Here is a 22,562-nt window from a genome sequence, read left to right as displayed (position 1 = left end):
CCATCTAGGCATGTCTATATATCCAGTGCTGCATCAAACCTGGAAAGAGAACTTTTTCCAACCAAAATGACAGCAGCTTATCTATTGTCCGTATGGGAGTAGGCCCAGTCCAAATTGACCTCTGCCTTGGTCACACAAGATAGCTAACGTTCCGTGAGTGAAAAGGGCCCAACAAACAGATTAGTAGTGGGGGCAGATATGTAACATGCCATTAGAAAAAAAGAGCAAAGCAAGATACTGTTATAGCAAGCATTATAGCCATTTTTGAAGGTGTTGCCAGCCAGGGTGCCAAAAATAAAATAAAGTAAAATATCACATTAAAAGTGATAATTCACATGTTCAGTTTTCTAGTTGCTAATCTTGGGATTATATGTGTACAAACCAAGCTCCATACAGTTGTTAAAATCTTAGATTTCTAGTAAGTGATATGCCAAGATTGGTTGAAGCCTAATAGTATAAAAATGCACTTCCGTCAAGAGAACTTTAAATATGCTTTAGGATAGAGTGTAAAAGATCATGTATGTGTGGTAGCATCTGTATTAGCACATGGTGTTCCTGTGCTGTCAATATGCATGAAGCCAGTATCGATAGACTGTATCAGACTACTGTGTATGTATGCATTCGTGGGTGGGTATGTACATACGTGTAGGGTGTAACTTTGAAATAGTCACCACAAGTGTAGACAAAGTATTCATTGATGAAGAGATATAATGTAAACATACAAATTAGTGTTACTTCTCCTATACTGTATCTTCATATTTGACTATTTTAGGGACATAGAAGTAAATTATTTGACAACAAATTAACAAAATAATCACAGCAGGCCCATCAAATGACCCCCACCTCTTCATTGTCACCATTGTCCATCAGTTTTCTCCTCTCATCCACATAAAAGTTCTCATGACTACGGCACTTCAGAAAGCCCACTATAACAATGCTGCCTCACAGCCACTGCTCTATTGTTTGGTTCCTACCTGGAATGCTTTCTGTGCAGATTCTGCATGTCCTCCCTGTGTTGTCATAAGTTTTCACCAGGTGCTGCACTTTGTTCCCACAATCTCAAAGTCATGCCATATATGAAACGGTGAACCTCCAAATGGTCTGTAGATGTCTGTAGTTTGTGTGTGTGTGTGTGTGTGTGTGTGTGTGTGTGTGTGTGTGTGTGTGTGTGTGTGTGTGTGTGTGTGTGTGTGTATGTGCACATCTGTCAACTGACTTGTGTCATGAGACAAGTTTTTCTGCCTTTCATCCCCCGAGTGCCAGGATAGGCTCTAGCTACCCCATATGACCCTCAATTAGATAAAGTAGGTAACCGGAGAATGAATGAGTGAATAAATAAATACAGCATTCTCTGTGATAAAGTCTGTTATTGTACACCAGTAACCTCAATCCTCCATCACAATATACCAGTTTCTATCTTTAAAAAAATGTCATAATTGCTATCATGCTGCCTCTAACTTATTTTCACTTTTAAGGTACTAATATTTCTCCTTAACTGCTTGTCTGGACCACTGAGTGTGCCTTGCCATATACAATACCAAATTATACAGTGTTGAATCAAAATGTGTGTTTTTGTTGTTGTTGTTGCATTTTATTTTGCTGTTAAGGATGGCCCCAAATAGCTTTTGCAGTGCTGAAAATTCCTGCCATAAAAATCATGAAAGACTACACCAGTGATGCCTCACTACGAAAATTAATGTTTAAACTACTGTATTTCTCTGTAAAATGCGGTCGCGTGGGTTTCCTCCGGGTGCTCCGGTTTCCTCCCACATCCCAAAGACATGCAGTAGGTGGATTGGACACTCTAAATTGGCCCTAGTTGTGAGTGCGTGTGTGTGTGCCTTCTGTGGAAGGTTGGGCGCAGGGCTGGCAACTCGACACTGTAAAAACTCCACTGCCAATCATGAGTGGACAGGTGATCCGCTGTGGCGACCCCTAACCGGGAAAAGCTGAAAGAAGAAGAAGAATTTCTCTGTAAAATACATCAGAAGCAGTTTCTTTCTTCCTGGAAAGACAGGTTATCAACCAGTACTTGCAGATGGAACATCTTACATATAAGTTAACATATGATGATGTAGTAGTGAAACCACAATGTAATTAGGGTGAGCTCCTCTAAAAAGGTACGTTATTTTTTTAATTAGACACAACGCTTTGCAATTGTATGTAAATCTTTGCTCAGTACCTAACGTGACATCATGGGGTGGTTCTGTTTATAGAATAAAAATGAGTAAATAAAGAAACCAAAACATAATCAAACCACACACTATAATCTTTATTTTTTTTGCAAAAATCATTCGCAACTCAGTCATGAGTGCAGTGGGAAAATGAATTAATTATAAAACAAAGAGAGTAGAGTTGTGTAAAATCTTACCATAATGGTACATGTCCTTGCCTTCACTGTTGCAGTATTCTTAACAGATGGGATTCCCTGCCATGGAAGCCTGAACATACAGCCAGTCTACAAACACTACTTGTTGCTTTTAAAAGGTATGCCAAATGTCACCCAAATGCTCCTTGCATAGCATAGGGCATAAAGGTGATGTTCAGGCCTACCATAATCAGAAGAGAATGCCCCAGTAGGTACACAGTCCAAAAACACAACAGGTAACCTGTACATCCAGGAAGGCAAAAGACTAGAGGGATGGAGGGAGGGAGCGAATTTTGCAGCAATGAAGGCAAGGACATCTACCGTTATGATACGATTTTATACAACTGTACTAGGTCTTTACATTCACTGCTGCAGTATTCTTAACAGATGACAGAATGAAAAGGCTCAAGAGGAAACCCAGAAGGGGGAAGGCACAGAAAAAAACAAAAAAGCCATAATGAATGGCATTGGCAAAAGCAGCCCTAGCTCTATAAATACCATCCAACTTGTAGTGTTTGGTAAAGGTATGCACAGAAGTCCAGGTAGCTGCCTCAAGAATAGAATTAATATCTAAGCCCTTGAAAAAAGCACCCAAAGAAGCCACAGATCTAGAAGACTGAGCCTTAACTGAAGAAGGAAGGCTAATCCCATGAAAAGTGTAACAAAAGGAAATAGCCTTAGAAATCCAAGAAGAAATAGTTTGCTTGGATACAGCAAGTCCCAAAGAAACTAGGATGAAAAGAAACAAACTGATCAGATTTTCTAATAGCTTTAGTCTTATCCAAGTAAACCTTGAGTTGCCTATTTAAACCCAAAGGATGCAGCACCCTCTCACTGTCAGATTGCGGACAGGGGAAAAAAGTAGGCAGGTTTATAGACTGATTCAATGACAGTTCATTAACCACCTTAGGCATAAAAGAAGGGTTAGGGCACAAGGGCACCCTGTCCTCATGAAAGACCAAAAAAGGAGGACAAGCTATAAGGGCCTGCAACTCAACACATCTGGCAGAAGTAAGAGCTAACAAGTCTTCCAGGAACAATGTAGCAAGGAAACTGAAGCAGCAGGCTCAAAAGAGTCAACTTCTTCAAAACACAATTAAGATCCCAGGGAGCAGGAACAGGCTTCCTAGGAAGTCTAATATTAAGGACATATTTAAGAAATTGTTGAACCTCAAATCTAGAAGCTAAAGGAGGAGTTAAAGGCAGACAAGCAGAAAGACCTGATAAGTGGGCCTTAATAGCAGTATAGGCCAAACCAGCATTGAGCAACTCACACAAATAAGGGAGAACCAAAGGAACATCCACGGTAAGTGGGTCCACATTATGAGACAGACACCAAATAGAAAACCTCTTCCATTTGAATAAGTAGGATTTCCTAGTAGTAGTGGATCAGAATATGGAGATAAGCATTCTTGAGATCCTTAGACACAAATGGGCCTGAGGGAGCAAGAGAGGAAACAGAGTCTGAAGGGGCAACATCTGGCATTAAGGCACTTTTAGAAAATTGTTTAGATGAGAGAGGTCTAGAACAGGTCTCCAAGTGCCCTCTTTTCTGGCCACTAGTAACAGTCTGGAGTAGAACTCTTTCCCCCTTTGGGACACAGGCACCTCTTGAACAGTACCCTGAGTCAAAAAAGTTTGAAGAACCTCTGGGAAAAAGGGAAGTTGTTTCCAAGGAGGCTGAGGAATGTCCATAAAAGGAGGACAGGATTACCACACCATGAAGTACCCCTGATGAATAATCAACAGAGCCCAAGAATCCTGAGTAATTTGAAGCCAAACAGGAAGAGAAAGAGAAAGGTGAAGAGAAAGAGGAATGTGGCTGGGAAGAAATAGAGAGTCATACAGCACCTGGTTTGTCAGGAAAGGAAAGCTCTGTAGTCCCTGAAAACTGAGAAGTCTTAGCAGGAGAAGCCCTTTTACCACTCTTCCTACCTTTAGTAGAAGGACAGGATTGCCTACGAACAAATGCAGGCTTAGCAGGGTAGTTTCTCTAAAATTTAGGCACAGGAGAAACAAACACATGTTTAAGCTCCTGTAAGACCTTACCATTCCTGAAAAGACTTAAACAAACCAGCAGTAGCTTCCCCAAACAAAAGTTTAGAATCCAAAGGAGCATCCATCAACTTAGCTTTAATATCAGCAGGTCAAAGTTGAAGCCTAAGTCAAGAATACCTCCTCATCACTGAACCAAAAACAGCAGTCCTAGAAGAGGCATCTGCTGCATTATAACTACATTTGACAGAATGATGAATGACTTGAGGGGAAGTCCCTAGCAAAGAAAGAACAGACGTTTTACCCTCACAGTCTGAAAAATCAGAAATAAGTTGACAGGCCTGAGAAAGAAGAGCCAAAACATACCTAGACATATGGGTCTGATAATTAATAGCCCTAAACGCTAGGGTAGTCAGAAGTATAAACCTTCCTACCCAACCTTTCCATAGTTCTGCTATCCTTGTCAGAAGGCAATAACTTAGGCGAAGGAAGCAATTGAGATGGCTTATCAGAGGCTATAAACACAACACAGGGATCAGCAGCAGGACATTTATGTAGGAAAGAACAATCCTCAGGCACCCTATAAAACCTGTCAAGATTCTTAGGAGCAGGGGGCAGAGAATCAGGAGCATGACAGGCATTGGAAAAGGTTTCCAGAAAAGCAGACAAAACAGGAGGAATAGCCGCAGGTTTAGGGGAGTCCAACAGCAGCAACTCATAGTACCTCTTATGGATATCAGAGACCTGACCACAATTCCACTTATAAAATCCACAGTCCTAGAGAATGTGTCCCCAAAGGAAACTTCCTCAAAAGGAACATCTGGTCTTATAGGTTCCTCCTTCTCTGACCCATAGTCTAAAGAAGAAGGAATTTCGGTAAAATAAGTCAGGGATTCATTATCCAAATCTGACATCCTCAGAAGAATCTTGTTCTCTAGGTCATTTAAGGTGAGTGGAAGACCAAGAAGGAGCAGGAACTGAAACCCCACGGGGAAGCTTTAAGCACATTATAACAGCAAATAACCCCTGAGTGAAGGCCTGCCACTCACATTGTGGATCACTAGGAGCAGAAGAAACATGTTAAATTTTTTGTTTCTTCTTTAAGGGATTGTCCCCTCTATAAAGCTGAGAAGGCTCAGACCCAGGACAGCAGTTGAGAACCATAGTAGGAACTTCTTCCCCAACCAAAAATTGAGGAAGTCTCCTAGACCCCTCAGAAAAAAATCAACTGTGGTTGACCCTGAACTTCTGAGACAGATGCCTGCAAAGCCCCTTCAGACATACTGCCAGCTGGACCCTCACCAGCCTCAGACATGGTCAGACATGGTCGCTGCAGAGAAATCCAACAGCACAGCCAGGTGAGCCTCTGGGTTTGTAATGACCCTGGGAGAAACACCTGGCAGAGGCTGAACAGCAGAAGATTCCGGTTGTACCTTTTTCCTCCACTTCTTCTTCTTCTTCCCCAATGGCTGATCCTCGGGACAGGATATTCCTTCCATTGTATCTTTACTGAGAAGCTTCACATATTGGTTCTCGAGATACAAGGAAAGGGAAGAAGTCTACTGCAAAGAGTTTTTGGAACGAATGACTGACAAATAGAACAAGACGCATGGTCATGAGAAGTTCCTAGACAAAAAAAGACACTCATCTTGGTGGCCTTTATTAGGAATCTGTCTCCCACATTGACATTTACCCTTCCTGGATGACATTAACCCCAAGGAGTACAAAAAAGTAAGAAAAAACAAAATCCCCAATGGGGCAGTTATCTGCAAGTTCAAAAGAATTCAGCAAACAGGCATAGGTAGTCACTGACAAATGGAAATGCGTTCAACTAGCGGAAAACGGATGCAGGTAAACAGACTGATGGTAAAAAGATGCATTCAGACTGGTGACAAAGAGGTTCTGATTATGGCAGGCCTGAATGTCACCTTTATGCTCTATGCTATTCAAGGAGCATTTGGGAGATGTTTGGTGTACCTTTTAAAAGCAACAAGTAGTCTTTGGTAGATTGGCTGGATCTTTGGGCTTCCACAGCAAAGAATCCCATCCATTAAGAATACTGCAGAGTGAACATAAGGACATATTTCTAATACACTTTAACAAAGTCTAAGAAATTCTAAGCATGACTATTTTTAGAGGTTCAAGCATACCAATCAATGCTTGGGTAATAGAAGTCCCCTAGCAAGAAGGTGTTTGGTGTTTTATTTAATCCATCAAGTGTTAAGGTAATTTCCATGATCCTTGAGGAATGTTGATGGGGATTTGTAGTTAACAGGAAACAGGAAACAGTCTTTTTCCTGTTTCCTACAGACTACTGAGAGGTGACCTCTTTCTAGCCTACAAAGCCTTAAAGGATCCAGTCCTATCCAACCTCCAGCACATCAGCAGAATTAATAATACCCTCAACATATGCTCAAGAGATCTTACCTTCCACCAAACTACAATCAGGTCCCTCTGGCAAGATATATATGTATGTGTGTGTATATACATATATGGGTCTACATTGTTTCAGTGAATCTCTTTCACTAAATTTCATTTCATCCCGACCACTTCGCTGAAACCTCAAATTACTGAAAACTCATTTCACTGAACTGCAGTTAGTATATATGGCACTGTGTAGAGTACTGTAAGGCAACTAAAAGGTATATGCCCTTTTCCCCACTGTAGTGTGTTCCTGGAGCTAGTATATATAGTTAGGGGGTGTGGCAGCACAGCCCTCCACATTGGGGGTGGGGGTGTAGCTCCCCACTTAGTTTGAGTACATATTGTCTTCTGGAGAGAGGTAGTCACTGGTGTTGTAACTATGCATGTCTATTGTTTAAAATGTATTGTTTTGAAGTTTTTGGTAAAATAAAATATAAAACAAACAAGGTGGGGGGCTGTGCCCCCCAACTATATATACTAACTCAAGGATCGCACTAGAATGGGGAAAAGGGCGTATACCTTTTACTTGCCTTACTGTACTCTACACAGGGAAATATATACTAAGTTCAGTTGAATGAAATGAGTTTTCAGTAATTTGTGTTTTCAGCGATGTGGTCGGGGTGAAATGAAATTCAGTAAACTGAGATTCAGCGAAACAAAGTAGACCCATATATATAAATATATATATATGGGTCTACTTCATATGACATACTTTTCATTTGACTGAAATTCATTTGACTGAGACCAAAACACTGACAGTTCAAAAGAATGAAAACTCATTTGACTGAAACTCATAACACTGACACTTTAAAGTCAAAAGTATATGCCCTTTTCCCCACTGTAGTGCAATCCTGGAGTTACACACACACACACACACACACACACACACACACACACACATATATATATATATATATATATATATATATATATATATATTTATATAAAATGGGTCCTAGTTAAATGATCGAAGTTCAGAACTTTAAATTTCATATGATCGAAGTTCTAAAACGCTGAACATTTTAACAGATATTTCCGTACAGAGCGGAACAGGAATATTCCATTTTCCTTGCTATAGTGTGCTCTCAGAGTTGGTATATTTTAATAGCAGGTGGGGTGGGGGGTGCAGGGGGGCTTTCTAGAACTTGTGAAAGCATGAACACATGATACCTTTGGCAGCACTCACACATAGGACTACACACCTAGTATGTGCCTATATCCCCCTGTGACATTCAGAGTGACAGACAATAGTATGTGTGTATAACACATTGAGAAATGCATACTTTGGCATGTGGATTGTTGCAGTTGCAAAGGTAGATTTTCAGAAAGTCCTTGATGAATAAATCTGAACACTTGCAGTGCACAGTACCACATGGAATTGCACTGTGTAATAATAATAACTGGTGCATGCATCCCACACTGACATTTCATTGGTTGATGCTAAACCAGTTCCTGCATCCAAGCCAGAAGGGTTCACTCCCCCTCTGCAGATAGGGACAGCAGGAACTTTTTGATCTCTGTGAGACATTTCTTTGTTGGTGCCATTCCACTACTGACAAGTTATTGATGCTAAACCAGTTCACACTTCTAATCCATCTCAGTTATGAGAGTCCATTCCTTTTCCCAAACAGGCACTACAGGAAAGAATAGTTTTGTAAAATCTTACCCTAACCATAGATGTCCTTCTCTTCTATATGTTGCAGTATTCATAACATGAGGGAGTCTGCCCAGGCTGTCCCGAATGTCCGGCCAGTATACAATAGTCTAAAGCTATTGTTAGGTCCGTGCAATGTTGCACATAGGACTCCTTCCAACATTGGCCATAAAGTGACGTCGGGTATAAAGTAGATGTTGGCATGTGCCATCCTCAGAACTGAATGCCCCAGGAAGAACACCAGCCTGAAATAAACTGAGAAAAACACATACCCAGAAATCAAGCAAGCACCAGGGGAAAGGTGGGAGGGATAGAATCCTGCAACATATAGAATAGAAGGACTTCTATGGTTATGGTAACTATTCTATGTTCTTCTGTTCATATGTTGCAGTACTCATAACATTTGGGAGAATCCCAAAGATCATGCAGAAGAAAGAATGGGAGGAGGGGCAGTAGCACTCTCTATGAACCCCTAAACAACAGCCCGGGCAAAACCAGCTCTAGATCTAGACATAGCATCCAACTTGTAATATTATGTGAAAGTATGGACAGAAGACTAAGTAGGTGCTGCTAGGATAGAGGAAGTATACAGACCCTTGGAAAAAGCACCAAAAGAAGATGCAGCTCTAGTACAATGAGCCTTAACTGGAGATGCAAGTGTTTTACCATGAAACACATAACAAAAGGAAATGGCCTTAGAGAGCCAACAAGAGACTGCTTGGAAACAAGCCTGCCCAGAGCCCTGGGATGATAAGAAATGAAGAGGCAATCAGATTTCCTGACAGACTTGGTTTTATCCAAATAAAATCTTGATTTGTCTATGCACATCCAAGTTGTGTAAAATCCTCTCATTAGAAGACTGTGGAGAGGGAAAGAAGGTAGGCAAATTAATGGACTGATTAAGTGACAACTCATTCACCACCTTGGGCATAAAGGAGGGGTTAGTGCATAGGGAAACTCTATCCGTGTGGAAAACAGTGAAGGGACAGGAAGCCATAAGGTCCTGAAGTTCTGAAACCCTTCTGGCTGAAGTGATAGCCAAAAGAAGCACCGTCTTCCCAAGTGCAATGTTGGAGAGAAGAGGAAACTGCTGGTTCAAAGGGAAGCAATGCAAGTTTTTCTAAATCAAAATTTAGATCCCAAGGAGGAGGAACCAGTTTCCTTGGTTGTCTGATATGAAGGGCCTCTTTCAAGAAAAATTTGACTTCTAATCTTGAAGCCAAAGGAGAAGTCATAAGCAGACAGGCACAAATGGCTGAGAGATGAGTTTTTACTGAAGAGTATGATAAGCCAGTCTTCAGTAATTTACACAGATAAGACAAAACCACCGGAAATCCATAGACAATGGTTGCAGGTTCTGATAAAGACATCTAATGGAAATACTCTTCCATCTGGAAATGTAGGATTTCTTAGTATTGGGTTTTCTGGCCTCCTGGAGTACTTGCAGCACGTCCTCAGAAAATAGGGGTCTATATTAGAACATTGAAGTTTGAAAACTTCGAATGTTCTAATATCGAAGCCTATTCAGTGAAAGCTGAAAACATCGAACATACAGAACAGTGAATTTTTTCCTAGGGAAAAAATTTGCTGTTCCAAAACACATACAACACAAGCACACCAAACAATCAGCAATCCACACACATACACCTAAAATCTTACACCTAACCCTACACTAAACTATACACACACCACTAACTATCCGCTTACCTTAACCCAAACCCTAACCCTAAGGTCCGTCACTATCGCACACTCACCTCACCCGCTCCCTAACCCTAACTCACCTAACCCACTCTAATCCTCACGTCCAGACAATCGCACACATACCTAACCTGTGCCCTAACCCTAACTCACCTGACCTGCCCTAACCCTCACGTCCACACAATCGCACACTTACCTGAACCCGACCCATAACTTTCCACCACAGCACTGAAAATACCAAAGCAACAGAAACGGACAACCAAATTCTTTCCCTTGGAAAAAATTTGGTTTTCTGTTGCTTCGATATTTTCAGTTTTCGCTGAATAGGGTTCGATATTAGAACATTCGAAGTTTTGAAACTTCGATGTTCTAATATAGACCCGAAGCAGGTGTCTGAAAGAGATCAAAACCCTGTCATCCACAGTGTCAAATGAAGGGCTGACATTTGTGGGTGTATTAGAGATCCCTTGTCCTGGGTGAGTAGATCCACCCTGTGAGGTACCTTGTAATGATTGTCCTTGGCTAAATGCAGAAGGGGGAACCAATGCTGTCTTGGCCAAAAGGGAGTCACTACCAAGATTTTTGGTTGGTCCTGTTGTATCTTTAACAGAACTTTCTGTAGAAGGGGGAAGGGGGAGGGATACATAGAGAAACATCCCCTTCCAAGAGAAGGATAGGGCATCCACCTTCCATGCTAGAGGATCGGGCACTCTGGCACAAAACTTTGGAAGTTGTCTGTTCATAGAGGAGGCAAACATATCTACTTGAGGAGTACTTCACCGGTGAATAATGTCCAAAAACACATCCCTGTGCAACATCCATTTGAGGGACTGAGTTATGGACCTGCTCAACTTGTCTGCCATAACATTCTGTGTCCCATGCCCTGTCCTTTGCATGGAATATCATATCAGCAAACCTTCATCACCTGTTGCACAGAGCTATTATAGACATCCACAGCATTTATGTCTTGCACCCCTCTCTGGTCACTCGATCCTGATGCATCTTGTTCTCGGCACCTTTGCCCAAGATACAAATACAGTCTATGTAGAAGGCCTGCAGTCATATCAATGTCTTCTGAATTAATTTTTCCAGCCACTGACTCTCTTCGGAACTCATACAAGCCCAGTACACCTCAGAGTTACACATGTCAGTGAATGAGTGTGTCAGGCAGTTTGTGGAATTCATCAGCCTAGGGCAACTTGCTGTCTTCCATCCATTCAGCAGTAGGTTGGCAAGCCAATGAACTACTACACATAACCCTTCCTTCCCATGTACACCTTGCTGTAAGCACACACCCTGCTATACCCTTCCCTTTACAATGCAGCATACTGCCTATACCTACATAGAGGGGCTTTCATGTCCCTTGTATCCTGTCCATTTTTACATCACCACAATAGCAGGACATGACAGTGCCATGACGTTGTGCTGTATTCCCACTCACACACACCATAAGTGTTTACTACACTGACTGGGTACAATAACAGGTAGGTTTTCTGCTTTCAGTGTTTTTATATCCACTTCCAGAAAATTACTATGTTCAGTCCAGTATGCCACAGATTTTTGTCTGTCAGTGTTCTTACTCAACAACAGTGCCCATGCTTTCTATCATGCTAACAAAAGGCCTAAAAGCCTGGTAGCATGACAATTATTTTAACAAGTCAGTTTAGTGTTACTGTCTTTGAATCATATCAGAATACAATGCGCTGCCCAGCCTAGCTGAGACTAGCCATGCTTACATAACACAGCCCCAGGGAATCATGTGACCAATATGCTCATGTGCTCAACCTGTCTGTACCCACAGCACCGCAGCACTGCTCTATGATGGTTTGGTAGGACCCCATTGCCGTCATTATGTCATCTATCAAGTGATGTCCAAACATGTACCCACATGCACAGGGCTGTGATGTTTTTGCTCAGGTGAACCAGTGTAGAAGTCATGGCTTCCTCAGGTGCTGTGAATTGCAGTTTACAAGCACTCACTGCCAAGATAAGCAAATTATTATTGTTCCTGCACAGAATATTCTCTGAACACCTTCTGAGACAATGCGATGGTCCCTTGTTTAAGGTAGATGCCTGCCATGAACTTGCCAGGTTGGTAAGTGATGCTACTGGTGTAACCCATTCGGGTACTGATACATTGATCAGTGGTGATGCTAACATGACCTGCTTTAACAGTGGGATGTAGAGGCTAGGGAGAGAGGACCAGATGTGTAATGTAAGCATCTGTCCTCCTATTATTATATTACATGATGTAATGGTGTACTGAAGTACACATACTTTCTTTTATACAGATCAAGAGAAAGAGCTCAACCTAAAAGAAAGACTCAAGAGGTGTGAGTGACTCTCTGGGCGGTGATATGCATATGTCATGTGTGGAACTCCACTGTGTAAGTGCACCATATGCATGTAGTAGTGTGTTCTCTTTTTGTCATCCGTCTGTGGGTCCATCTGTGGTTGAGATCATGTAGCAGTGGCGGTTATCAATGTGAAAAGGACCAGCCCCAGGACTGATCCCCTTATTGGTCACCGCCTTTTTGTATGAGTAGTCTTTGTTTGTTATTACTATCTATGTCCTATTGCTTTGTCCAATGTTTTATCCATTGCAAGCTGTTCTAATTTGATCACTAACCTGTTGTATCATGCCATGTCACATGTACTGGTGAATTCTAACCAGGCCATGTTCATAGCCTTTTGCATGAACATGAGTTTAAAATGAATGCAAAGTTATAGAGAACACCTACCCTCCATAAAAAAAAAAACAAAATTCTTAAGTTACGCTATCTCAGGTTGATATATTCAATAAAACAACCAAGTAAACTAAAAAAAAAAAAATAGGTTTACAAAAAGAAAAAAAACTTTTTAAATGTAATATTTGAGGTTTTGGCATCATACATTTGTGAAATATAATGCCGGTTTCAGCCCTAACACATCTAACTGTAACCATGATTATACAGCATCTGGCGGCTTGGCACCAAGGATTATAGCTATGCAGTGCTAATGATCATCACCATGTATTCTGGGGTTTGATACTGTTTGTGCCCATTTGTATACTGTGTTACTCTGGCCAAGTCACTTACTTAGATGCTGCTCCTGAAAAGAGGCACTTTTGCCAAGTGGGTTTACTTCATTAACTAAAAAAGGAAATTCAGCATGACAGACATTTCAGATTTTATGCCCAGTCTGTAGCATGTTAAGAGGTCTGGTATTACACAGTAAGTCTAATGAAATGAGTGCTAGGACTGAGTAGTAGAAGTGTACCTTGATGCAATGACAATTATCTTCATAAATGAAAAGGGACTGATTCAGAAGGGTTACCTAAAGGTGCATGCCTGGAGGACACCTTTAGGTAAACATTTCCATTTCAGAGACAGCCTTACCACAGTGCTGCATCACTTTTTGATGTAACACCACAATGATCTGTCTTTGCAGTTGTCATAAATGCTAATGAGGCATTCTACTTAGAAATGTGCTGTCATCCTAGAATTGCCTGCAATAAGGCATTTTTCAGCCATGCAATTCCGGGAATTGATCAGCTGGATAAGGTACCTCAGCCACCCGCATGGTAATGAGCACAGCCTAAAGCCTGCATTCACCTTATCAATTTAGAGAGATGACTCTTCATATAATCCTTTAAAGTGCTACAAAAGAAAAAATAACATTTTGCAGCGCTGAGGACGTGGGACAGTGCCGAAACTTGTCACCAGTGAAAGTTTTTTATATCATGTTGTAGCATAAAGATATTTATCAACCTGCTTATACAATGGTTGTTCTGTTCTTTGCATAAAATATATCACATTCTTGTGTATCTATCAGATTATTTGAATATGTATGTTTTCAAAAAATAAGTATCCTTTGTTAAATCAAAACTTATATTACATATGTTGTAGTCCTCATGTATGGTGCACTGAAAACTTGAATTCATCACCAACTGATCAATACATCTCCTCCTACATGGCTACATTCCTTTTTTAGTCATTGTTAAAACATTTTTATCTGACACAACACTGGTGAATGCAATAGTTTTTCTTTTACCTTTGTCCAAACTTAAATTGCCCTAACAGCATAATGAATCCCCCTTATTCTCCTCTCACACACACATTTACTATCCTCCTTAAGATATTAGCAGTACATAACTTACTCAAAGTTGTATTACTGTCAATATCTTCACTGCTCTCTGATTGTCCTATATGAGCCCATTACTTCTTATAAGACAGTTCTTATCATCTCTTAGTACTTCCAACTCATACTGTATACTTCTTTTTTCATGTCACCTTAACACAATTTTGCACTTTCATTCACCTTCACAATGTACTCTAATTTACACTCATGCACCCCCAACATATACCGACACTTTATTGCATGCAAATTTATGCACAACTCACACACACTTTATAGTTTGCAAATTTATACACAACACTCACACACACACACACACACACACACACACACACACACACACACACACACACACATACACACACACTACACACTTTATACATTTATGTACAGCACACATGCATGCACAGTGTGTGTGCATGTGCATACACACACACACACACACACACACACACACACACACACACACAGAAACAAACTACACACTAACAGCTTCAATGTAATAAGCTTTTTGGGTGCAGCGGTAGCATTGTTGCCTCACAGCAAGAGGTTCTCCCATTCGATTCTCGGCTGGAGCACCTTCTGTGTGGAGTCTGCATGCCCTCCCTGCGGTCAATTGGTGTTCAAAAGACATGTGTGAATGGGCCTGCCTTCTTTGAAGGTTGGACGTCAGGCTGGCTCCTCAGCACCGTAAAAATCTACTGCCAATCATTAGAGGACCGGAATTCTGCTGTGGCGACCCCTAACTGGGAAAAGCCGAAAGAACTAGATAGCACTCACCAAGTCAGCTATATTAAGACAAACTTCAGACACTAGAAAATAGCTTTTATAAAATGTTCATATGCATTTTTTCAATCATTACTTAGATTATGATTTTACCTTCTATTTTAAGTATACCCATAACTTTTTTCCAGTAGTATTTACAGCAAAATTTATTAAGTAAACATCAGTATCTGTATTCTCATTTAGTTTAACTAAATATACACTAGATATACAGTAAAGTAATGTAATATCACAATGTATTATATTTATTTATTTATGCATGCATTTGTTGACCTGGTTAGAACTGATTCAAGCAGACAATTTTCAAGCGCAGCCCAGGGTTTTCATGTAAGATAAAGTAAAGATATGAGATAATATAAAAAGCTGCTTTCCATTAAGAAAACAGTAATGCAAAACATGATGTGAAAGCAGTTGTAGGACTAATCAGTGTTAAGACTGGCAATAGGTTGCTAAACGTGTTACATTTGGAGTACATAAACTAGTAAAGGCATTTATACTGCATAATTAACACTATCGTATACTATAAACAAGCAAAGGTGTACTAGATAATGAATTTTCTGCAAAACTATGAAAACTATTAAAGGCACACTTTTATTTTGAGATATGTACACCAGGAAGCGGAGTGGAGTAATACATAATGTTTCAGTATCTTATGGATTACCATATACTTACCATATTTAATATCTTAGGACGCCTGTATGCACAAGAAGATAATGAATAGCTTTCTGGCCTGCCCAGGTCAGGCTTTTTGCACTCACGTGACGGTATCACTTCTCCTCACTTCCCATCACTGCTGTACAGTTTAAGTGCTATGAAAATGATTCTGCTGCTGTGGTTGTTTACTCTCCCCAAGGAAAGCTCCAAGGCAAACATCAATTTGCCAAAAATGTCAGTTTTCACTAAATATAATGTACTCAGAAAAGGGAAGTAACTTTGGAATCAGAATATTTAGTTGCAGAGTTGACTCATACTGAGGCATCTGGGGACTTATCTCCATAAAAAAGTTTTTTTTTTTTCATTTATGAAATTCGGTAATTTTGTGCCTCTGCAAACTGTGTTCTGTACTTTTGGTACAGTGAACATACATTCAGTGAAAATCTCTCATCAAATCCATGTGTAATCTTTAATAACTCTCCTTACTCTCACTGAACCACAGTCTCTGGCTGCTATTAGGCTCAGCCTTCTTCTGACCAAAGTTTGTCATCAAAATAATATCTTGACTAAGACGCAGCTCTTTCACTGTCTGTTTACAAATGTCTTACCAAATAGTACTGTTTTAAAAATGACAATGAGTTTTGGAGTTGTCTTAATGATTATAGGCATTTACTTCACAGACACAAGGTACAGTGTTTCTCATCTTTGAAGGAAAGTGGCCTAGTCTTAAAATGTCCTGCAAGAGCAGATAGTATAGTACTCACCTATTAATGGGTTTATCATGTCATTTTATTAGCTGATTTCACAAATATGCAGCATACAGTAAACAATAATACCTGAAAGGGTGGATTGACTGATTAGATTACTTTTTTAACCAAGATAGAGCAGTAATCCACATGGACCTTTTCCAGACTCAGATCAGGAGCACTGCCTGGTTACGTGACTTGTTCAGAATGAATGGAGGTTGCAGGATACAAACCCTGGACTGAAGCAGTTCGTTAACAGCTTGTAAGCTTCACATAGAGATATTTAATGATTTTTTTTTTTACCTCACTATCTTGCCCCAAAATTGCAAATTTTATACAAGACAAAGTAAAATTTTGTGGAAGAATCAAGGATGTGCCTGAAACTTAGGGATACTTGAGAGTTATGATTTTGGTTTGCTGTTGTAGTATTGCAGAATACTAGACTGTGAAAATGTGATAAAAGGCCAGATGCTACTGGAAGATCCTGAATTCCTCAGAATCATCCACTGTGGAGGGTTTTATAGTGGTTTATAAATGTGGTCCTAGAAAAAATATTTTGATTTGCAACTATTAAACAAAGTCTACATTAAACAGTCCCTTCACATGATGAGACACCCGCAGAAAGAGGACAGTTTCTTGTATACAATGATACATCAATATCATTGCTGGAGCCTTCCTGTGTCCTGACAGAGTGCTCTTCAAACTATCTGAAGATATACAGAGCTAAGTCTATTTTTCTGGCACTTCAGAGTTGTGTACTGTTAATTGTTTAACTAATTTTATATCATTGCTGGCTGACTTCAGAATTGTGCACTGTTATTTTTGCTTCACTGTATAGTTTTTCAGATCTCTGCTGAAGGTGTTGGTTTTCCCATACCCACCCTCCGTATTCTTGTCTTGTTTAAATTTGGAGGTTTTTGCAGTTGCCCACCCCCACTGTAGATTTGATCTGGGATACTCCCCCCAGTCCCATCTCTTTACCTCATTCTACCTAATAAACTCCTTCTGCGCTTGTTTTTAGTCATTTTTAATTTAATTGCATTTTTTTAAACTGTTTGGTCTAACATTGCTACATACTGAAGTGTGTTAGCTTGCAGTGTATTCAAATTGTTTTTACTGCTGTTTTAGCTACATTTCTGTATATATTAAAAAAAAAAAATCTAAGCCTGTTTCCTACCTTTCCTGTAACTAGTGTAGTCCAGATTCAGATTTGCTGTATCCAGGATTGTATGTAAGCTTCTGAGCCCCCCCAAGCTTTCTGTGTTGGAGGGAAGCCTTCTAGCTTATCAGTGGGAGTGGTAAGCACTAGGTAACCTATCTACCACATAAGGAGTGGTTCTGGCCCAGAAATTATAGTTATTGGCCGTTTGGGCAGTTTTTCCATCTCTCTCAACTTTCTGATTTAAAAGCCCGCATTTGCACTTATTTCCCCCCTTTCCTGTAACTAGTTTAGTCCAGACACAGATTCTCAGTTTTAGCACTTAAATTTGCTTATTCATGATCAGCACTTGTTCAGAACTTGTTGTAAGCACTAAACAACCTACTAATTAATACAGCACTTAACCTTCCTCATTACCTACAGGAAAACAGTTTTTGCACTTACTTACCTCACTTGCTTAGAGAAAAACAGCTCTTGTACTCACTTTACTCACTTATCTAGAGGAAAATATTTTTTTATTCAGCCATGTCCAAGGGTCAGCTCCCAGTGTTCTCTCCTGTCTATCTGATGAATCTGGGCATCTTGGGGCAATGCAGAAATTGCCTCATGTACACAAACAACCCTCTCCTCCTACCACCCAACACTACAACCTGTGAGAGATGCACTTATCTAACCAAACTGGAGGTAAAGTTCTCTCCAACCAAGACTGAACTTGACAGTCAGGAGGAGAAGGTGAACACTTGCACCACACCACACACATCACATAGTCTCACTAAATCTACACCACCGAAATCCACACATAGAAACACAAAAACATTCGCGGAGGCTCTCAATAATAATCTGCTCAAGCAACAGAGACCTCCAAAGCAGAAATCCAAGCAACCTCCACCCCCTAACACAACCCAAATGGCACATAGCCCACAGACTCAGTGTGCCACTCAACCACAGCCAATAAGGCAAAACAATGTACCTAACACACTAGTCATAGGTGACTCTATAATCAGGCACACTGATGTCCCACTCACCAGGCTAAACAAGGAGAAGGTTACTGTCAGCTGCCTATCGGGTGCCAGGATCCGCCACATAACCCATGCACTCAGGTCACTCCACAACAAGTACAAATATGTACCTCCCTGGACTACATGAAAAGAGACATGGAAGAGCTCTCCGATCTTGTAGCCCAGGCAGGTATGACCTTAGCCCTGAGTAGCATTCTGCCATCACCCAGAATGATGCCGCAGTACAAGGACAAAATGATTGACTTCAACAATTGGCTAAGCTTCTGGTGCCATTCTAAAGGGATCCAGTATCTGTCTGCCTGGGATGACATGGTCAACAGACCACGATGCTTTGCCAGAGATGGCCTGCACCTGTCACCCCTGGGATTCCAGATACTAGCTAAGGTTCTTGCCGCCCCTATAGTGCCTTTTTTAGGCAAGGTTCGGCCATGTAACCTGGACTGGAACACCAAAGACAGAGGTGTGTCCATATTCATTAAGGATATCCACACCTCTAGGCTAATTGCTCAGCATAATGCAGCCGAGGTTATCCAAGTGCAACTAACTCTGGGCAAAACTGCAATTCAAATTGTAGCTTGCTACAGATCCCCCACCATGCCCCAGCCTATCTAAATATTGCCAAGGCTTTTGACACCACCACCCCCCACTCTGGAATTATAGATAAACTCACTAAACTAGGTATAAATCCCTATGTCACAAGATGGGTTGCCAACTGGCTCACTGACAGAACCCACACTGTGAAAGTAGCTGACTCCAAATCCGACTTCAGACCAGTGACAAGTGGAGTACCACAGGGTTCAGTCCTGGGTCCTCTCCTGTTTGGTATCTACTTCTCTGAAGTACAGGCTAACACAGAAGGTCTTTGGCTAATGAAGTTCACAGATGACTGCAAACTAGGAGCCATAATCGAAACTCCTAATGATGGGGACATCCTACAAAAGGGCCTCACAGAGACAGATGCCTGGTGTCAAAGCCATGGCCTCTAGCTCAATACCAAAAAGTGCATTGTCATCCCCTTTGGTAAAAACTCTGTACCCATGAACTACAACATAGGCGGTAGTATACTTAACACCGAAAGTGTGATAAGAGACCTTGGGACACAGGTGGACAGTAGTCTCTCCTTTGATAATCATATCACCACAGTAGTCAGGAAATCCATCTATGTGGCACACCTCATCACAAAAGGTTTCTCATTCAGAAAAAAGAGGTCATTGTTCCCCTCTACTCATCACTCATTAGACCCATTAGAGTACAATGCCCCTTTGGTATGTACCTCACAAGACATCTACAACAACTGGAAAGGCCGCAGAAATACCTCACAAAGAGGATTACTGGCCTCAAACAAATGCCCTACGCAGACTGTCTCAAAAAACTCCAGCTTTACCCTGTCGCATATCGCCTACTCAGAGGTGATCTCTGCCTAACATACAAAGCTATGTCAAACCCAGAGCTGTTGGACATGCTCCACTTAAAGAAATCCCAATCCCTCCGAGCTACACGCTCTAGGGCCCTAAACCTTGTCTCCACAATGAACAGAACATGCCGGAGGGATAGTTTCCTGTCCCAGAGACTTCCCATACTCTGGAACAAACTACCTATCTGTATCAAACAAAGCTCCTCATTAACACTCTTCAAGAAAAATCTTGAGGATTGGATAGGAAATAGGAAATTCACCCTGGGGATCACTTCTTTGGCTCTGCTCGACAGTGGCACAGGAAAATAATTTTCTTGGGTGGCAAAAGCCAGGGTACCTTTTTGGCTGGGCTTGTATAAGCCCCAGGGCCGATAGCCTAGTACCTACCTATGAACCTATGAACCTATACCATTGGTAACACATTATAATTTAATAGTAAAGTGGTGACATTAATGACCTAAAACATGCATGCTTAGGGGTAAGTGGTTCCATGTAGGTACAAGCAAATAGGTACCTGTAGATGTGGCCATGGAATCACTTAAACAACTAGTCATTAACCAATTCATTAATTAATCCATTACAATCAGTTAGGTACCACTTATATCATTTTATGTGTGCCTTTTCCCCTATGCATTAGATGTTGTTTACACAGTTGTCTGTAATTAGTTATTTAACTTAAAATGTTTTTCTAAAAATTCATTTCATTTTAGACGTAGGCGGGGTCCACAACTTGTGCATGAGTATTCTTTCTGTTTGGTGAATAATGCCTATCATCTAAAGTGCAGTCGGAAAAGAGTGTAGCAGTAATTGCTTGGCTTGGTCTGTGTGTGTCTGTGTGTTGACATTAAATACTTAACTTAACATTAGTTACATATGCTACATCAAGACTGAAACATTAGGCAGAGGAAGTATTTTACATAAAAAAATATTTAAAAAAATGTATATACCAAGAAAATAATATAAAATCAGTTTAACAGATAGTCCATTATCAAAGCACAATAATGCCTTCCAGGGTGGGCATTACAGGAGAAATTACAGCCCTTCCATGGGTGGAGATTCCTTTCACCTGCAGCATTAGGCCCGTAACACTCCTAGACAGTCTGTTGTCTCCCCAGTAATGCCACCCTGGAGAGCGTCATTGCTTGTTTAGTATCCTGGAATATTTCAACACGTTTGATATAATGCCACAGTCCACCACACAAGATAAAGGTAGTTTTGAACATTTGCATTTACAGTAGTTCATTTTTTTATACTTGCTGTTCCTGCGTTTAGGCATTAATATAAAGTTTGATAATTAGCATGTGACATGTGTGGACCGATGGGAAAGTTGCAGTTATGCTGGAGTATTAAACCCACATTCATAGGTAGTTATAAGGCATGCAGTCTAGGAGACCACTAATGAGCCAAGCCCAAAGTCCCACTATCCGGTTAAATGACTTGTTCAAGATCATACAGTAGGCAATAAAGGGTGAGGGACACAAAACCCTGTACCACAGGAAGAAATTTGTTAGCAGCTCTAGTCTTACTCCACTGCTCCAACCACTAGACTGATTTATTTATGATTTTATGACTACAGTCATACATATCTTTTTGCTATAATTATTTACCTCTATTCAAAATGTTAGAAATAGGATTTCCACATTTCCATTTACACCAAGAGGGATACTTCACACTTAAACATGAGATTTTGCAGAACCAAACCATACTTTCAAACGATACAAAATACTTATTTTTAGGGCCTAATCATATCTTCAACCAATACAAAAAAACTTATTCTGCTTTACTAACAGTTTAATGCCTGTTGTATGGAACTGTGATGTCATTATTGTTTTATATCATACTAAGCTGGTTGGTGTATGGTATCACATTTTCATCAATATTTACAGAAAAGTTAGAAATATTTGTTGCTTAAAAAATATCAGGACAAATGTTATTTTCTTTATCCTCGGGACTCAACTGCCAAAATAAAGACTGCCCTGCAGACAGAGGAACAAGTGGTAACTCTAGCAAAAAGCAAAAAAATTGTGTCTTACAAGGCCTGTGCTTTATTTGACACTTCATATGCAACTCATTTGAGAGACCTAAACTGTTACAACATTTTTCTGCAACTTTGAAAAGATAACTTTTTTCCTCTGGTCATTACCATCTGCATATCTTCTAGGCTGTCCAGGACTGCAGTTATCATCACTGGTACATGAACCTGCATCTGGACTCTGTAAAATAAAAAGATTAATTAGAAAGGTGCCGTAGTATTTCTGTTTCTAGGAAAATTTGAATTATGAACAAACTCAGAAAATATGATTTAGAATGTTTTTCAGTTGCAGTAACTGTTGCAATTCACAAAGGCATTCAATCTAGTAGATACCAAACACAACTACTTGTCGCAGGCCCTAGCCTGGATGCCTTACCTTGTTTCAAAGCATTCTGTCAAATAGACACTTCCATGTTAAAATTCTTTCCTCCGTCTGTCTGTCTCTCTCTCTCCTTGCAATAGCTAGACTAAAGGGAGGTCTTCCACAAGGGTCCATTTTT

At 40.5% G+C, this 22,562-nt stretch overlaps 1 protein-coding gene across 3 annotated transcripts in view; it reads right to left on the bottom strand.

The window, feature by feature from the left end:
* P2RX1 (purinergic receptor P2X 1) overlaps nt 1-22,562 on the bottom strand; it is an 834,383-nt gene that overhangs the window by 487,145 nt on the left and 324,676 nt on the right. For all 3 annotated transcript variants that reach the window (XM_044082908.1, XM_044082906.1, XM_044082907.1), the window contains exon 4: nt 22,174-22,243. In XM_044082908.1, coding sequence (XP_043938843.1) covers nt 22,174-22,243 — 70 coding nt within the window. The remainder of the gene's footprint in view (nt 1-22,173; nt 22,244-22,562) is intronic.

Source organism: Protopterus annectens, chromosome 9.part0, assembly GCF_019279795.1.
Source record: "Protopterus annectens isolate FY-2018-M chromosome 9.part0, PAN1.0, whole genome shotgun sequence".
In the NCBI taxonomy this organism is placed as follows: Eukaryota; Metazoa; Chordata; order Ceratodontiformes; family Protopteridae; genus Protopterus; species Protopterus annectens.
Note: the sequence above shows the minus strand (reverse complement) of the source record. Positions and strands in the feature narration are given on the sequence as shown.